Source organism: Dipodomys ordii, unplaced genomic scaffold (genome assembly GCF_000151885.1).
Source record: "Dipodomys ordii isolate 6190 unplaced genomic scaffold, Dord_2.0 Scaffold177, whole genome shotgun sequence".
NCBI lineage: Eukaryota > Metazoa > Chordata > Mammalia > Rodentia > Heteromyidae > Dipodomys > Dipodomys ordii.
The window spans coordinates 397,400-415,736 of NW_012267393.1; the positions used below are offsets into that span (position 1 = coordinate 397,400).

At 47.2% G+C, this 18,337-nt stretch overlaps 1 protein-coding gene across 6 annotated transcripts in view; it reads left to right on the plus strand.

Annotated features, from left to right (window-relative positions):
* The first annotated feature begins 367 nt into the window (after positions 1–367).
* The window catches only part of P4ha2 (prolyl 4-hydroxylase, alpha polypeptide II), a 35,070-nt gene continuing 17,100 nt past the window's right edge, over positions 368–18,337 (plus strand). For 3 of the 6 annotated variants that reach the window (XM_013033817.1, XM_013033816.1, XM_013033822.1), the window contains exons 1-8: positions 368–428; positions 995–1,119; positions 5,453–5,649; positions 5,754–5,840; positions 9,802–9,901; positions 10,508–10,604; positions 10,951–11,102; positions 15,233–15,370. In XM_013033817.1, coding sequence (XP_012889271.1) covers positions 5,826–5,840; positions 9,802–9,901; positions 10,508–10,604; positions 10,951–11,102; positions 15,233–15,370 — 502 coding nt within the window. In that variant the 5' untranslated portion in view covers positions 368–428; positions 995–1,119; positions 5,453–5,649; positions 5,754–5,825. Of the gene's footprint in view, positions 429–994; positions 1,120–5,452; positions 5,650–5,753; positions 5,841–6,155; positions 6,189–9,801; positions 9,902–10,507; positions 10,605–10,950; positions 11,103–15,232; positions 15,371–18,337 lie in introns of all 6 variants that reach the window. The other 3 variants (XM_013033821.1, XM_013033820.1, XM_013033819.1) reach the window with 3 other exon arrangements.

Below are 18,337 nucleotides of genomic sequence, written 5' to 3' on the forward strand. Positions count from 1 at the left end.
TCGGCGCCCCGCGATTGGAGACCTGGGCAGATCGAGTCCCACAGGTGTCTGAAGAGCGTGCAGAGAGGAGGCAGGCGCCGCCTACGTGCAGCGCGCGGCGGGCGGCATGACGGGCGCTGGCGGCCCCCCCCCAGCCTGGCACGATGCCCACGCGCCCGGGGCAGCCCGTGAGGTCGGGAGGCCCCAGCCTTCCCATCCTGGCAGAGCTCCCCGGGAGGGGAGTGGAGGGCCAAAGCTCCCCCACCCCGCGGGCCTGGGAGGGGCGGGAGGTGGGGATGTGGCAGAAGCTCAAGGGGGCGGAGCCTGCCGCGGCGAGTGGGCGTGGCCCGGCGCCCACCAGGGGGCGGAGCCGCGAGGGAGGCGGGGCCGGAGCGGGTTGGGCGACGCCACGGGAGGTTCTGGAAACGCCGGGCGCGGCGCGTGTCCAGGTGAGCGCCCCGTGGGTCGCCTCAGCGGTGGGTCTCAGGAACTGGGCGCGGGGGGGGGGAATCGCCGGGTGTGTGTGTGTGGGGGGGGGTTCTGTCCACGGGCGATCGGGAAGTGAGGGAGGGTAGGGGCGGCGGCGGCGGCTGGGACCCGGGAGGGTCGCGTCGCGCACCCCTGCCGGCTGGCTGGCCCGCCAGCCCCCGGCGTCCCTCAGCGCTCGCGGGTTCCTGCCCCGGCCCGCGTTCCCCTTCCCGAGCTCGGGGTGCGGAAGGTCGGCGGCGCCCTTCCTGCCGGTCCCTGGCGAGGCCGGGCGGGGACTTGGCCTCCCTTGCCCCTGGTTAGGTTCCCGGGAAGCGGCGGGGCCTGACCCCGTGGCGGGAAGCGTCGGCCTGGCCCCAGGCAAGGGCTGTTCGTGTTCGGGAGGCCGCGCCCCTCAATCCTGAGCCGGGCTGGGAGCCAGCCCAGTGCCAGTTAATTAGATGGGATGTTAGCTCCGAAAAAGGCTGCCCCTCCAGTCCTGCCTCTCAACCTGCCCCCCACTTCTTCTTCTTTTTTCTTTCCCTCTCAGCACTTACAAGGAGCCCAAGTAGTCATCAGTGAAGTAATTCAGCCCACGAGTCCTGCAAGGAGTTGCTAGCCACCGGGGCAGGCAGGCAGAGTGGCAAAGTCTGAAAATTCAGGCCTTGAATCATGGTGAGTGCTGTGCAGGCTGGGGCTGGGTGGGGTGGGGGGGTGTGGAAAGGGGGGGTTGAACACGGGTTGTGGCATCTTGGATGTTCCAGGGCTCAGGGTTTCCTGGAGGTGGTGGTGACTTGGTGAACTGCGACCATAATCTGCACAGGGGGACTGCTGATGGGGGTGAGAGCAGACTTGGACCAGCATCATGCTTTGCAGGACTCTGGTTAAAGATAGCAAGATGATGGGGTAGAAACCACAAGAGCCTGGATGGACAGTGCTGGGGCCTATAGCGTGTGGAAAGTGCCCAGGCAATCGTTGCAGTATGAGCTTGAATCAGAGCACTTGGTGCCTCAGGTGTTGCTACTGTATAGTACAGATGGAGGCCCCTGGCCTCTGTGTTGTAATTTGACACATATAAGAGGTTACAGGGAAACATTGGGGTTGCTCCCAAGACAGGCTTGATTTATTTTTCTGAAGAGTGACATGTAAGACTTGTGCTTTGTGCTGGTACTGGGGGCTTGAACTCAGGACCTGGGAGCTGGCCCTTAACTTTTGCTGCTCAAGGCTGATGCTGTACCGCTTGAGCCCACACCTCCACTTCTGGCCTTTTGGTGGTTAATTGAATACAAGAGTCTCAGGGACCTTACTATCTGGGCTGGCTTCAAACTGTGATCCTCAGATTGCAGCCTCCTAAGCAGCTAGGATTACAGGCGTTTACTTCCTGCTTTATATCTTCAGGGGCTAGGTAGCACCTAGCCCTATGAACAAGGGCTCCCAGACTTCACAGATATTTGTCATCTGCCTAAGAGTTTGTAGGACGTTATTGCCAGCCACTGCTTGTTCTCAGCCTGCTTCATGTCTGAGCCAACACAACAGGTTCCATGCGAGAGTTCTCTGTTAAATAGACCACAGCATTTCCTTTGGCTTTGCTTCAACAACCCCTGAACTATCTAGGGTGCAGTCTCTCGCTGTGGTTCTGTGCCTCTATTTCTCCCCACTCACAGGATGTTTGGCCTTCAAATTCTTTTCTCCTAGGGCCTCCTTGTTCTCACATGGTTACGCATGTCCACTATTTGTCCCTGTCAGTGAAGCCACGTAGCATGGATGGAGTCAAGTTGGCTGAGGGCCTTATTCCAAAGATGTTGTCATACTAAAATACCCTGGTTATTGAGAGGGGAGCTCAGCAAGCACACATGGTGACAGCTAAACTGTAGCATCTTGTGTTGCTTATGTAGTCTCTTCCCCCTCCTCCCCCTTGCCCAGCCACAGACCGTGCAATGAGGTGTTGCTGCTTTGGACTGGCTACAGCTGATCTCTGTTCATTCCTGGAGTACCTCCTGCATGTGTGGCTTCTGCCTGGGGCTGGGAGGGAAGAGAGAGGAGGTGATAGAGACACTATTCTTGCCTAGATTATGATCTCTCAGATGGCTGTTTCCCTCTGGCAGATGGCCATGTGCCAGAGGAGAAGCTGGGTATGTGGGTGCTTATCAAAGGGTACAACTGGCTACATGCCACTCTGAGGGATTCTAGGGTTAAGCCTCCCTTATTGACTGTGCCCTCTCACATCCTTGCGAGGGTCTGAGGCTGGACTCGAGGTCTTGGCTGAATTGTGGCCACGCTGGCTGATAGTGTGCAGAGGGCTAGTAGGTGTGTCCCTGGCTCTGGGGATCTGTTAAGAGTTTAATTTTATGCAGATGGAGCTTGGCAGCAAATACTGTAATGCAGGCACGTGCAGGCCCAGCAGAGTACTGGAGTGACAGTTAAACTTTGAAAAAGCTGCTCAAGTCTGATGGTTTGAATCATTGAAGTGCCCGAGGGTGGAACTTCAGTGTGTAAAACAGCAAAGGGAGCTGGTGGGTCCTGTGGTCTGTGGGTGACATGGATTGAAGGATAGACAGTTTCTTATTCTCAGAGCAAAGAGGAATGAAAATTGGACTGGACTTCTTGGAGTCCCAGAAGAGAGTTTTTGTTCAGTTGGTGTCATCGCAGGGCAGGGGATTAAATGTTTGGTGAATGTTCTCCAACTCAGATAGGATCTGTCTGAGCCTGGTGACAGGCCAGCTTCTGCTCTAGACTTCTCGAGAAGTACTTGCTAAAGCCTAGCCTGCTCTGTGCCTAGCACTCCTGAGGGCCAGGGTGTGGTGGAGATCCTGAGGTCTGGTACTTGTAGGAACCTGGAATGAGCAGGTCAGAAGCACAGAAGTACATGAGCCTCTGGAGTGTTGGTCTAGTCCCTTGTCTTTTGCCAGGGACATTTTCTTGGTGGCTCTAGGACAGGGATGGGCTATTTCCAAGGTTATTCCATGATGGTCTAGGTGTTACATGAAAGTACTCAAGGCTGGCACTCTATCTACCATTGAGCCACAGCTCCACTTTTTGGTGGTTAATTAGAGATGAGTCTTATAGATTTTCCTGCCTGGGCTGCCGTCAAACCACCACCCTCAGATCTCTGAACCTCCTGAGAGCCACTGGTACCTAGATTTGCATCTTCATTGTCTACTAGTCTTCACTCAGAGACCCACTGCTCAGTAGACTGCTTCAGATCCACTGGTTTTCCTGGTAATGCTTGTCCTATCAAATGAATTTGTGAGATTTACATTGTGGACCTATCTGAATAGCATGATGAAATCTTGTGCCATTCTGCACAGTGCTGCGGGGGCTATGAATCATCCCTTTGTACAGTGAATCCAAGCTGTGTGTGCATCCCACTTGTTAGTCACTTCCTTACTCTGTAGCCATTGGGGTTATCAGGCTGACTGCTATAGTGACATTGTAATGTTTGTGAGCAAGTAACTTTTCATGTAATAAAGCCTCCAAAGGGACTGGGAAGGTGGCTCAGTGGTAGAGCGCTTGCTTTGCATGCATGAGGCCCCGGGTGTGATTCCTCAGCACCATATAAGCAGAAAAAAAAGCCGGAAGTGGCGCTGTGGTTCAAGTGGTAGAGCGATAGCCTTGAGCTGAAGAGTTGAGGGACAGCACCCAGGTCCAGAGTTCAGGCCCATGACCGGACCCCTCTTTCCCCCAAAAAAGCCTCCAAAGTACAAGAGTAGTGATGATGGCAATTTTATTTCTGCTCATTGTTATAGCTACTGTTTTGATATTAATATTGCTAATCTTTTACTGTGCCTAATTTATAAATTAAACTTTATCCCAGGTATGTATGTATTAGAGAAAACAAAACCAATATCGTCTTCCCGGGTTTGGTATTGTCTGTGGTTCATCCACTGAGGTCTTAGACAAGGGGAGACTACTGTATCTGAAGTGAAGATGATTATCTAGCTTACAAGGGTTTTAGGGAGAATTAGATGGCAGAAATGAAAGATTTGTAGAAACATAAATTGTGGTTATTCCAGAAAATAGAGCCTGAGGCAGGGCTTAAGTGCTTAATGCTTTATTGGAAAGTATTTTGCACCACACCTAGTGTCTTAGTTGTTCATCTATTCAGGACCTCTCTATGCAAGCCCTGTAGAAACTCCATGCCTTTTCCTGCTTTTATTGGTCAGAGTTGCCTCCTGGGAAGTTAACTTACCCTCACTCCTCAGTAGGGCCCCTTCCATAGCCATTGGAGAGGCTGGAGTAGAGGTGGTGGGAGGAGCCAGAGGTTCTGGTTTGAGCCTACAGTCTCTTTTACTGGGCTGAGACACAGCAAATGGCCTAGGGCCTAGGATATGGATGAGACCAGAGAGTTGGAGACTGCATGTAAGATGCTTCCAATATGTTAGTGTGTGGATTTTGTCTTCAGGTACATTTCCTTCTCATTAGTTAGGTATACACAGACTGCCAAATCTCTGCCAAGACCCTGACTGAACACCTAGCTTGGAATTTGCCTGTTTTTGGCTTTTGTTTTTATTTTTAATTCTTTTTTTTTTTTAGGGTCCGGTGGGGCCTGAACTCTGGGCCTGGGCGCTGCCCCTCAAGAGCTAGCTCAAGGCTAGCGCTCTACCACTTGAGCCACAGTGCCACTTCTGGCTTTTTCTGAGTGATTTATTGGAGATAAGAGTTTCAGGGACTTTTCTGCCCTGGCTGGCTTTGCACCACGATCCTCAGGTCTCAGCCTCCTGAGTACCTAGGATTACAGAGGTGAGCCTCTGGTGCCGGCATTTTGTTCCCTTTTCATAGCTGTGAATAATCTACTTTGATAGTATTCAACCTCCTGCTTAGTGTTTTTATCAACCTTCTCTGATACTTTATTGTCTTGTTACTGAAGTAGAGGCCTGTAGTTTTTTTTGGTTCCCTCAAGTGGGGACTTGGAAATCAATTTGTTCATGTTCTAGAATCTAGTAACTAGATAGAGAAAGTGTAGGTAGAGATATACATTATCTGACACACATATCCTTATCCATTCCAGGGCCTCCTGAGTCCCCACTTCTTCTGATGCAACCAATCAAGCTTCTTTACTGACAATTTGTCTTCTTAAATGTCGAGTGAGGGCTGAGATTCAAGAGGACACTTGGATGAGGAGAACACATTGTATTGAGCACCAGTCTAGGCTTCATTAAGTTCTTGGTGAAGGAGAATATTTTTCACATCAAGTCCTTGTTGAAGGTATGGGGCTCCAAGAGCTGAGATGGAGCTGGAGAGGGCAGCAGGGCAGGTCACACAGGTACAAGGGCCCTCTGGGCTGAGGAGTTTGGACTTAATCCTGGTAGAAAAGAGTTGGGAGTGGAGCCAGAGATGTGGAGAATGAGTGAGGACTTGCATGGTGGAGGAGGCTGCTAGAGATGGCTCAGACCAAGGTAATGGCTGAGGCATAATATAAGGTAGGAGTTGGGTACTTTACATCTTTTGCTGGGGTGCCAGTGTCAGCTACTTCTGAGCATTCATGTAAATGAATGGAGTTGGCTAAAGCACTGAGCAGCAGGGTCACGGTGAGGGAGTGAGGGGGCGGGAGGGTCTGGACCCCTATTCAGGGAGTTTTTGCCCCTTGGTAGATGGCAGGCAGCATTTTGTCCAGTGCCAAGAGAGACCTGTTTGTTCTCAGCAAACCCATGTTCTATCTCTAGGCTGTTAAATACATTGTTAAAACTCAAGCTGTCGTATTTGGGTTGCAGCTGGGAGCTTGGCAGAGTGTCCTGCCTGATGAGGTAAGGGGAGAAGCTGAGGCTGCTGCTGGTTTGCATCTGGAAACATCTTTCCATGGCCATTTGGCCAGCTTGTAAATGTCCCTTCCAAAGAGCATACTTGGTGTAGGACCTCTGGTTGTATGTCTTGGAATCACTGTGCTTAGAAACAGTGCCAGTTTCCTGGTGGGTGAATTACTGTCACTGGGATGTTGGCAGGTTTTTCAGGACCTCCCTGTGGGGATCCAAACTCTGGGGCTGCCAAGACTCTTTTCAAGTTCATTTGAGAAGGGTATGCTTTGTTTTCTTTACATTTTAACCATATTATAAAAATACTTTTAAAAAATTCCTTATAGAAAGATTAGGAAAACAAGCATAAAAAGAAAAATTAGATTCTTTTATCAAGATACAGTTAATTATGATTTCTCACCTATTTACATATATACACTTACATATGTACATATGTGCATTTTTTTCCTTACAAAAAATGGAGTCATACAGTATATATTGATTGTTTGGGGCCTGCTCTTCTCATTCTGCTTCATCTCTCCATGTTGATTTACATAGTGTCTCCATTCTTATATACTCCAAAACAATCCACTATATGGAAGAAATTGAATTTTTTTGTGTAGTTTCTTAAACAAGTTATTATTTTTTGGTGAGTGTGGGCCGGGGAGAGTTACCTGATACAGGACAGATATTCTAAACCCTGGGAATGCAGTGCAGGTAAAACTCGGTGTTATTTTTCTGCTTAGGTTTAGTGCTGCTTTATTTTTTTTTTAAAGGCAGTTTGAAATTGACCATCTCCAGGCTTATTGTTCATGGATATCTTAGGGTTTCTAGGAGGACTTTTGGCAAAAATTAACACTTTGTAGAACATAAGTCAGGCATCTATCTGTACTTCTACCTCCTCTGTTTAGAGCAAGCTCTGGGTAGAGGTATAGGTGTAGGTGAAGGTGTAGATATGAGATGGAGGTTGGCCTTTCCCACATTGCAGAGCACAGTTCCTCTTAAATGTCTCCTCCTCCCAACTTGACCCTAGTTAGATGACATTTTGTACAAAACCTTCTGAGTTTAGGGACTAAATGTTGAAGCTGGGGTTTCAACATTGCACCTGCTTAGGATGGCAGAGTTGATGTGGTAGTCTTGAAGCTACTTAAGGGTACCCAGCTCTCTGGGTCAGCCTCCCCCTCTTCTGCCAGAATAGGGTTTTGCAGGCTCTTGATAAGTCATTTCTTTGAGGCTCTGCCTGCAGGCTGGGATTCGTGGATGGGCATCTAAGCCAGGCAGCACATTCCAGAGAAATGACAGATGGTATTCATGTAATAAACCTGGCTGCTTTTCTTCTAAGTGCTATAATGTATAAAGCATGGTTGGTATTGGCAGGGTGACTTGAAAAGAATGGAGAAGGAGGGAGAAGAGGGTGTTGGAGGTTGGTAAATATGATAGAAGTATATTATATACATGTACGAAAATAGCATAATGAAAACTGTTAAAAAGGAGAATAGAGGAGTAAGGAGGCTTAAAAATAATATGGATAAGATAAATTTGATCATGGTATAATGGAGAGAGGGGGGGAGAGAGAGAGGAGAGAGAGAGAGAGGCTGTCTGTTTCTCTAGTCTGATCTCTTCATCTGTTCTCCCAAGCATCCCACCTCTGAGGAACATTGGCTAGTCCCACAATGTCCACAGATCCTCATGGCTCTGAGTTTTTCTTGTCTTCTCCTTACAGCAGGTTCTCTTCAGAGCTCTTGATGAACAGATACACCAATTCTGAAGGGGTGCTTGCTTCCTGTGGAAGCAAGAGGACAGGCCAAGGATTCTGGAGTGGAGAAGACAGTGTGGTGAGGCCTGAGAGCTGACCGGGCTGGAGTCTGGAGGACCTGGGCTCTGCCTCAGAGCTAGCCCAGGCCTACTTACCTTCTTTTATTTGGGTGGGGGGGGGGGAGGTGGTCTGTTATGGAGCTTGAACTTGGCCTGGGTGCTGACCCTGAGCTCTTCAGCTCAAGGCTAGCACTCTATCACTTGAGCCACAGCGCCACTTCTAGTTTTCTGGTGGTTAATTGGAGATAAGAGTCTCATGGATTTTCCTGCCTGGGCTGGCTTTGAACCACGATCCTCAAATCTCAGCCTCCTGAGTAGCTAGGATTACGGATGTGAGACACCAGTGCCCAGCGTGACTTGCTTTCTTTTGCTGACCTCACTCCCTTAGGCCAATAGTCCCTGCCTTGCAGCAGGGACTAGCTTAGAAGATAATTGTCCTGTATTGCACACCTGGACTGTGACAGACAAGCTGTTACCTCTGTAGATATTAGGCTTAACATGAACATATGGAACTAGCCACTTATACTTTCCTCTTCTAGTAGAAGAGCCTGTTTGGGAGGGGGTCTTGGGAGGGCCTGTCTTCTTTGAGCTTAAGCTGGAGCCACAGCCAAGAGGGATTTTTCCTGAAAGGGTGAGTGAAGAATGGTGAGTCATTGACTATGGAAGGCAAAAACTGACAAGCTGGCATGAGTCAGCTGAGACTTGGAATTCTGTTAGATAAGGCTTACATTCTGGGGAACAGCATTCCTATTTCCTTTATTTTCTCCTTGGAAATTTCCACTCGAGCACCCTAGTGTGACCCGGCTAACGTGGAGCAAGAGGAAGGATGGGAAGAACAGGGGCTCAGACGGGTACTGGTCCTCCGGCACGTTGCAGGCTGCCTGCTGAGTGGGCAGACAATGTCTGAAGCTTCCATTGTGTACTTAGGTCCACTGCCAGCGAGGCTTGCCTCTGGTTGCACCAGCCTCCCTCAGAGCTGTGTCTATTTCTAGATTGATGAGAAGGCACTGGCGCTGGCTTCTTTCCCATGTCAGCAAACTCAGCCCAAGGTTTTGGCTATGGGTGGCTGGATTCACTTTTGTATCCTGAGTGCCTAGCTTAGTGCCTGGCTGAGTTGTCAGTAAATATTTGTGAATGAATGATGACTTGCCAGTGAGAATAGGACAGTGTCTGCCCAGAAGTGCAACTCTCTTGACTGCTTTCTTTTTTGGCAGGTGCAGACTGGCAGAGGTCAGCTTCATTTCTCTTCTGCCTAACCATCTGCTGCACACCTCAGTTTGTATGGGCCCCTCAGAGCATTCTGTATGAGTTTTCTTTCTGTCATTGCCTTTTCTTTCCCCTGCCTTTTCTTATGGGTTGGGGGAAGGTCCCAGCATCTGGCACTATCCTAGCCACATGTATGGGAAGATAAGATAATAACAGATAAGCAGTCTGTGAAATGTGAAGGGATGGGCCAGAATCTTGGATACCAGATGTTAGAACCAGAGGTGAATATACCCTATTGTGATTCAGCCTTCTCATGTTGTAAGTGGTTGCCAGGAATTGAGAGGATGAGGCCTCTCTCAAGGGCATGCGGCTTCCCAGGGCAGGGGCCAGGATTGAATGTATATCACTGGCTCCATATCCTGTGCTTTTTCCCCCTGGGTGATCCTAAATATCTTTCTTAGTTTTAGATATATTTAAATATGTATATGTACTTGTATATGTATATGCATTGAGTGTGTATATGTGTGCATGTGTGTGTATGTGTCTTCTCACCCAGGTGACTGTTTTTACTATGATCATCTAATGAATATTTCTGAATGCTTTGCAGACACTGCCCTTTCCGACCATGAAACTTCAAGTGTCTGTATTGCTGATGGCCTGGCTTGGAGTCTTGAGCTATGTGCAAGCTGAATTCTTCACTTCTATTGGTATGTGTTAACAGGATTATTGTCTGCCCAAGCAGCTCTTGGCTCAAATGCTAGGGAATGCCACTTCCTGAAGCTCATTCTCATTCAGAGTGGGATGGCCTCACCCACTGGTTTTGACCAGTTTAGGATTGGGTCCTCATCTCTGAAAAGTATAGGCTACATGTGCTCTTTTTGGTCCTGGTCCAGAGAGTGCTTCTGAGCAGTAAGCACTCTGTGCTCTGAAGATCCAGTTCCCTCCTCTCTTTCTCACCTGAAGTTTCAGAGCTTGTTTTCACCTGTTGAGCCCTTAGGATGGATATACATGCCCCAGGGGCAGGATGAAATTTGGGGTTTCTTCCTTGAATAGCCCCCAGTGCACTTATCCTACACATCCACTTGGCACCTCTACCTCTTTTCTTCCTGAAATGGGGGCGGGGCCATGTGGATATCTAGTGCTCCACGCCCCCCCCCCCGCCCCCTTAACTCCAAGTTGTCCTTGTCATTATCAGAGAGCTGAAATGCCTTTATCCTAGGGGACTCACTGCTGTGTTAAATGTTTTGACTTCTAGGAAGGGATCTGTATATTCCCTTACTCATTTCTCACTTGCCCTTACTTCTCTCCTGTAGGGCACATGACAGACCTGATTTATGCAGAGAAAGACCTGGTGCAGTCTCTGAAGGAGTATATCCTTGTGGAGGAAGCCAAGCTCTCCAAGATTAAGAGGTGTGTACCAATGTCCTAAACCCCACACTCAACTGGAGTCAGATCGTCCTCCCTCAAGTCTTTGAGATATGATGTGGGACAGGCCTGGAGGTTGCTTCATGCTAATCCTTTGGAGTAGCTAAGTACATGGGCAAATTAAAAATTACAGTTTTTTTCTTTCTACCTTTTAATTTACATCGGGATTCCCAGCTTTTACCTAGATTAAAGGGCTAGATGTATCTGTAGGAGTTACTATATTCATTTTTGTTATCTCTTGACAGAAAGGGTCCTGGATCTTACCAGGGAAGTTATTACAGGTCAAGGCCTATGTGGGTGGGTGTGATAGTCTTTTTCTTTGGATTTATAGCTGGGCCAGCAAAATGGATGCCTTGACAAGCAAGTCAGCTGCTGACCCTGAGGGCTACCTGGCTCACCCTGTGAATGCCTATAAACTAGTGAAGCGGCTAAACACAGACTGGCTTGCACTGGAAGACCTTGTCTTGCAAGACTCTGCCGCAGGTAAGGGACAGTGAGTAGGTACTTAGGAGTCTTAGTGTCTGTCTGAGGCCATCTTAGGTCTGATAGACAAATGTAATATGTAAACATGGTTCTGTCAATATCATGAGTCTCATCTCTGTGAATGCTGGAAATGAGTTGTCTTTTTATTTTTTGCCTGAGACTAGGACTCAAATTGAGTACTTAACCCTTTCACTCATTGGGTGGTGCTCTGTCAACAGTACCAGGCCTCTAACCCAAGGGTTGGTTATTTCTGTCTGTGTGTGTGTATGTATGTATGTTTTAACATGTAATAAACAACTGTTGACTTTTGTAGTGCTTTTATCACCTATCTTTCTCTCTCTTCTTTTTTTTTTTAATTAGTGTTTTGTTTTTTTATTTTATTTTATTTTTTTGGTCCGGTCGTGGGCTACTTCCGGCTTTTTTTTCCTTTTTGCTTATGTAGGGCTGAGGAATCGAACCCAAGGCCTCATGCATGCAAGACAAGCGCTCTACCACTGAGCCACCTTCCCAGCCCCTTTCTCTCTCTTCTTGGTTTGAACTCAAGACCTTACATGTTACTGGACTGCTGCCATACTGTTGAGCCAAGCCTCTAGTCCTGGTTTGCAGTGGTAATCTTTAGGATAGGGTCTTGATTCATGCCCAGGTGGAGGCCTGAGTTTCAGTCTACCTACTTTAGTCTTCCTGTCATAACTGGAATCACAGTGTGTGCTACCATGTCAGCCTTCCTTCCATGGAGTTGAAATCCCTTGGACTTTTTCTGCCAGGACTAATCTGGAATTCGTATCTTTCAACCTCAGCCTCCCACAACCTGACACAGGTGTGTCACTGCCCAGCTGTTGGTTGAGAAGGGGGTCTCCTGAGCATTTCTGCCCAGGCTGGCCTTAAATTTCTGTCCTCCCATTCCCAGCTTCCCCAGTAGCTAAGATTAAAGGCATGAGCCACCGGTGCCTAGCTATCTATCTCCCCTAGTTTTGGTAATGACATTTGTTTTCAGATTATACTGTGGTAATACATGTTTTAGCAGTAAAGTTTGGAAACACAAACATGACCACATAAAATTATAGCTGGGAACTGGTGGCTCATACCTGTAATCCTAGCTACTAAGGAGACTGAAACCTAGAAGATGGAAGTTTGGAGCCAGCCAGGGCATAAAAGTCAAGACTTTGTCTCCAGTTAACCAGCAAAATTCTGGACTTGGACACCTAACTCAAGTGATAGAATGCTGTCTGTTAACAAGAAAACCAAGTGAAAGTGCAAGGCCCTGATTTCAAGCCCTTGTACCTGTATATACAATAATTATAATTCTTAATCCAATTGCCTAGTGATAAGCACTGCTAAAATTATGATCTTCTTTACCAGAGATATGCATTAAAAAATAGAACCCTACTTATATCAGGAATGAAAACTCATTTGCTTTGAGGAACAAGCAAATTGAGAAGGAGTCAGGGTGTTAGGACCAAGGCAGGCAGGGTAACATAGGCCTCATCTGAATTTTTTTTTTGTCTTTTACAAACAAAACATACATGTTGGAGGGATTTGTGATGTAAATATGTACTGTTTTCCCGATTTTCCCATTTCTCTGTATGCTCTTAGATTAAGTTCTTCAATGTGATTTTAAGGGTTAGATAGTAATCTGCTATATTGGTCAAGTTACTACACATGGGGTTATTTCCAAAATTTCAGCAATCTTTTATGTATCTCTTGTCTATCTCTGGTTATTTTTCTAGGATAAATTCCTAGAAATGGCATTTACAGGTCAAAGTATGATTTGATTTTTTTTTAATCCTCTTTTTGTGGTAGTGCTTTCCGTGATTTACTACTTTTCCTGTCAACAAGAAGTGATGGTAAGCAGACCTGGAGGTGGCCCTCATGGACTCTCAGCCTTGGGCTCGGCCCCTGTCTCTTTTTTGAGTTGAGATTGCTGATTAACTTCAGACTAAGCAGTCTTTCTGGCTGAGACATGTTTCAGCCCATGTGACCAGACAGGGTTGGGCTTGGCTAGAGGCAGGGTGGCCTCCTGGGAGGGATTGGTGAGCTCAGCGGAGCTGGAGCTGTGCCCTGTGAGCTCATTGCCTCTAGAACCAGGGCTGCCTTTCCCAGACCCTCCCGCCCTTCCCCCCTTCCCTTCCCTGGGCTGGGCCTGTATCTCAGCACAGGCTGTTCTGCCTGCCCTGCAGGAGACAGCCTGCACACATGATCTCCGCTTTTTGATCTTGTTCTCTGCTTTCTCCCTTTCATATCAACATCTGGAAAACCTTATAATCACCTGGAAGGAGATTGGGCAGGACCAGAAAGCACTGGGCTGTATTCATTTCTGGCTTTGTGCTTGTGTCTGAAATGAGGGGGCACACTGACAGCTTTTATTAGAGGGGCACCTTTTCTTTTTCTCACATGCTAAATTCTTTTTTTTTAAATTTAAAAAAATTTTTTTATTGTGAAAATACTGTACAGAGGAGTTACAATTACATGGGCAAGATAATGAGTACATTTCTTTTTTTTTATGAGTACATTTCTTATCAAGCATTGTAGCCTCCTCCTTTGTTTCCCCTTCCCATCCCTTCTCATCCTCTCCCCCCCGCCCCCCAATCCTCCCCGCTTCCCCCCCACACACCAAAGTTGTAAAGTTCATTTTCGACATAACGACTTGTACATCTCATTGTTGCAATGGGTCCACCTGTATCCCTATTTAAATGATTTGTTTTTTCCCTTCCCCTCCACAAATTATACCAACATCAAATACAGTGAAAGCAGGGGTATACTGTGGGGGAGGGACATACAAAGCAACAAAGAAATAATCTTGTAAATGAGATAGAAACAATTGCATGAAAGAAAAAAAAACATTTGAATACATATCTTAGGGTTCAACATCACCTTATCTGACCTTTTCTGCTTGACTCAGACATATACTAGATATTGCTAATAAGGGAAACCATGGGACCTATGTTTCTTTGGGCCTGGCTTACTTCACTTAATATAATTTTTTCCAAGCCTTTCCATTTCCTAACAAATGGGGCAATGTCATTCTTTCTGATGGAGGCATAGAATTCCATTGTGTATATATATCACATTTTCTTGATCCATTCATCTACTGAGGGGCATCTGGGTTGGTTCCACATCGTAGCTATAGTAAATAGTGCTGCAATAAACAGAGTTGTGCTGGTAGCTTTAGTGTGGTCTCGTTTGTGAACATTTGGGTAAATGCCCAAAAGTGGGATTGCTGGGTCATAGGGGAGCTCTATGTGGAGTCTTTTGAGGAACCTCCATACTACTTTCCAAAGTGGTTGAACAAGTTTACACTCCCACCAACAATGCAGTAAGGTTCCCTTCTGTCCACATCCCCTCCAGCATCATATGCTAAATTCTTTAGTGTCTCTCTGCCCCTACAATCATGAGGAAGACAAGAAAGCAGCATCTTGGTTCCTGGGGCCCCAGGCTTGGCTGGAAATGGATGTTTAGGCTTGATGTGGTGAGAGTAGGTGCCAGCAGGTGCTGCTGCTCTTGGAAAGGAGCCAAGGAAGGAATGCCTTCATGTTCTCCCAGTTCTCAGCTCACAGGTGCAGTGGAAGGCCTAAATCAGCACAAGAGGGTCTGGCTTCCTTCTAGAGCCTTGGTAGAGGGAGAGATGTATCTTTTACTTTATGACCGGGGCTTGGTATCCCAGCAAACACTCGGTGGTTGGAAGCTGACTGGGGTTCCGAATTGTGGTCTTAGACACTATAATAAGGAAGCTCATGCCCTGACTGTTAGACTCACATGTATTAACCAATGTGCAGGCTTTGTTCAGTTCCAAATGAGTAACATAGGCAGGAATACAGGAAGGAATAAGAAAGGAGAAGTTCTTCCAACAATTCCTCAGGGAGGATTTCTTAATGGAAGGGAAAAACAGCTTTCCCCTATCCCCCCAGTGCTGAGGATTGAACCCAGGACCTCACATGCATGCCAGACAAGTGCTCTACCACTGAGCTACATCCCGGACCCATGATTAGGGGACAGACCCTCTTCCCAGCATTTGAAGGAAGAGGCAGGAAGATTCCAGAAGCCAGTGGTCCTTTAGTGACTGCCTCTCTGGTCTCAGGTAGAATTCTGTCTCTAGATTGAGGGTAACCTTTATTCTCACTGTTGTTTGGAAGGTTTCATTGCCAACCTGTCAGTGCAGCGGCAGTTCTTCCCCACTGATGAGGATGAGTCGGGAGCTGCCAAAGCCCTGATGAGACTTCAAGACACATACAAGCTAGACCCAGCCATGATTTCCAGAGGGGAATTTCCAGGTAACTCCCCACTCCAGGCTTTGTAGGTGTCTTTTCCATTAGCTGTACCAGCATGCCACCGTTTCTGTTGCACTATTACTTCTATGGTAATCCTTGCTTAGATCCCCCTTGGGTGCCAGTCTCATTACCATAAAGGCCACCCCCTCTTATCTCCTGTCCTGCTTCCTTAACCCCAGGTATTAGCCAAGATCCTATCTTCTTGTGTGTCAGGGAAAGCCAAGGCTGCTACTGTGGAGCCCCCTTGCTGCTACTCCTAGAACATCAGAGATCCGTGGCCAGACAGAGGCTTCTACAGCCCACCCTTCTGTTTCTATGTAAGGATGATGTGCAAACTCACTATTTCTTGTCCTTCATCCAGTCTCTATCAGTTTACACCCTTTTTCACTTGATGCCCACTTCTCTGAGCTTTCTCTTTGAGTCATGTGTAGGCTCTGTTCTTGCTCATCTTTCAAGCTACTCCCCCAGATCCAAGGTTCTTTTGCAACTCTGCTGCTGAAGTCAATCTCTTCTTTCTGTCCTAGTTAGGCCACTGGGTAGAGTGATTTACACTCCCATATACTCCTGAAACCACAGTGCCTTTGTCTCTACTAGCTACCAATTCTATTCTGACAAGGTCACCAGTGGGTAGATTTCAGGCATAATGTTTTTTAACTTAGCATTTCACACATCGATCTCTCCATTTTGCCTAATATCCTCCTCTCCTGTGAGTTCTACACTATCATTCTCTGCTACTTTTTGACCTCTCTGTTCCTTCATTTTTTTTTCTTTTTGTCCCTCCTTTCCCACTAATAGTTCCAGTATTAGCCCAATAGCTGTTAGTGGAGTTTAGGGGAAACTGGTGCTTTCCAAAGGCTATTCAGGACTAATAAACCAGGGATTCAGTTGTACCCCATTAAACTTTCAATGTCATCTCATCTCTGGGGAGTCTAGAGGGATCTATAGTGCGTGAATGCTTTCTTCATGTTTAGGTATTCTGTTACTGGCTTGTCAAGGCCTTAGACCTTGGTATGGAAGAGTCTGATGAGCCAACAGGAAGGGAGGTGGACTTACCCTTGTTCTTGCTTAAGTCAGGTCTTGGACCAAGTCTGACCATGAAGTCAGTTAAAGAAGGCAGCTCAGGGTACCTGCAACATCTATCTATTCTACCTGTACCTTTGGTTGGGAGGAGGGAGGAGCTAATCTTGACATTGATCTTTCACACTGATTAACAGTTCCTTGATTGTCTTGAATGGGGACAAAAGGGCAGAAGGGAGATTCTCTCTTGGACTCCATCTGAACACCTTTTCCAGGTAGACCAAATCATTTTCATCTCCCAGAGCATTGCCTGTACACGGATGAAATCTTGTGGCTGTCTTGTCAGAGCATACCTACCAAGTTCCATCCAGTGTAGGCAAATGCCTCTGGGACATCTCTACTTGCATTTTTCCATGGACGTCTAAATTTCATGCATTCCAAATTGAAATTCTCACCCTTCATTTGAACTCTTTACTTTCCTCACTTGCCCCCATCAGCCAAAAGCACTTCTATCTATTGGCAGTGTCAGCCAGCATCTTTTTTTTTCTTTTTTGGGTCCAGTTGTGGGGCCTGAACTCTGGGCCTGGGCGCTGTCCCTCAGCTCTTCGCTCAAGGCTAGCACTCTACCACTTGAGCCACAGCACCACTTCTGGCTTTTTTCTTTTTTGCTTATGTGGTGCTGAGGAATCGAACCCAGGGCCTCAGGCATGCAAGGCAAGTGCTCTACCACTGAGCCACCTTCCCAGCCCCATCAGCCAGCATCTTAAGACACCAAGGCTACCTCCTTGGTGTCTTTTGCACTTCTCTGTATACACTTCCCCCTCCCACTTCTTGATTATTAGAATACTGTTCTGACTTGTCTCATATCTCTAGCTCACTTAGTAAGACCCTCCTTTTCCACATGATCTTGAACATACATCTGTCCCCTCCCTCCCTCCCTTCCTTTCCCTCCCTCCCTCCCTCCCTCTTTCCCTTCCTTCCTTCCTTCCTTCCTTCCTTCCTTCCTTCCTTCCTTCCTTCCTTCCTTCTTTCTTTCCTTTTTTTGCCAGTCCTCAGGGCATGGACACTGTCCCTGAGCTTCTTTTGCTCAAGGTTAAACTCTACCACTTAAGCCACAGCGCTACTCCCTGCCTTTGTTCTGGTTATGTGGTTCTGAGGAATTGAACCCAGACTTCATGCATGCTAGGCAAGCACTCTGCCACTAAGCCACATTCCCAGCCCTCTATCCCCTTCTTGATTGCAATGTTTAACTTTCAGGGATAGCCCTAAACTCCTCCTATATGTAATCTTTGAGGTCCTGTTGCCTCCCTGGCTTTCTTGCCCATTGTTCTCACCTTCTGAATTGCTTAGCTCCTTTGTTCATCCTACTCGTTCTGCAGGAATGGCTTTGTCCATGTCAGCTGGGCTGATCCATGTCTGATTACCCTTCAGCAGGAAGCTCAGCTGTTATCCTCTGGGGAGGAGACATTTTGAGTTGGCTTCTGGGGAGGATGCATGCTGAGTGTCTGAAAGCCATTCTTAACATTCTTGGCATCTGTGAGATATGTTGATAATAGCTACCAGTTATTAGCATTCCAAGGAGATATCTTTGCATTTCATCTCTTAGAATTCTTGCCCCCAGCCCTTTAAAACTGAAGGTTTTATTTCTATTTAGATAGATAATGAATAACCTCTAGGTAGGCTAGGGACTGAGACTTAGGCGGCATTTAGAGTTATATTGAGGCCCACACAGATGCAGCTTTGTCCTGCTGCAGAGCCTAAGGGCTCACTGCCTCCATCAGGGCAGGTTCAAATGCCTACAGAGTCAGAAGAGATCTGTGGAGATTCATGTGAGTGGAGAAAGGAACTCCATGAACCCCTTAGTTCTTGGCCCACTTAGGATTCCATCTTGTGTTTACTCTTCAACTTTCTATCCCATGTTGATTCCTGGACCACCTTGAGATACTGTCTCAA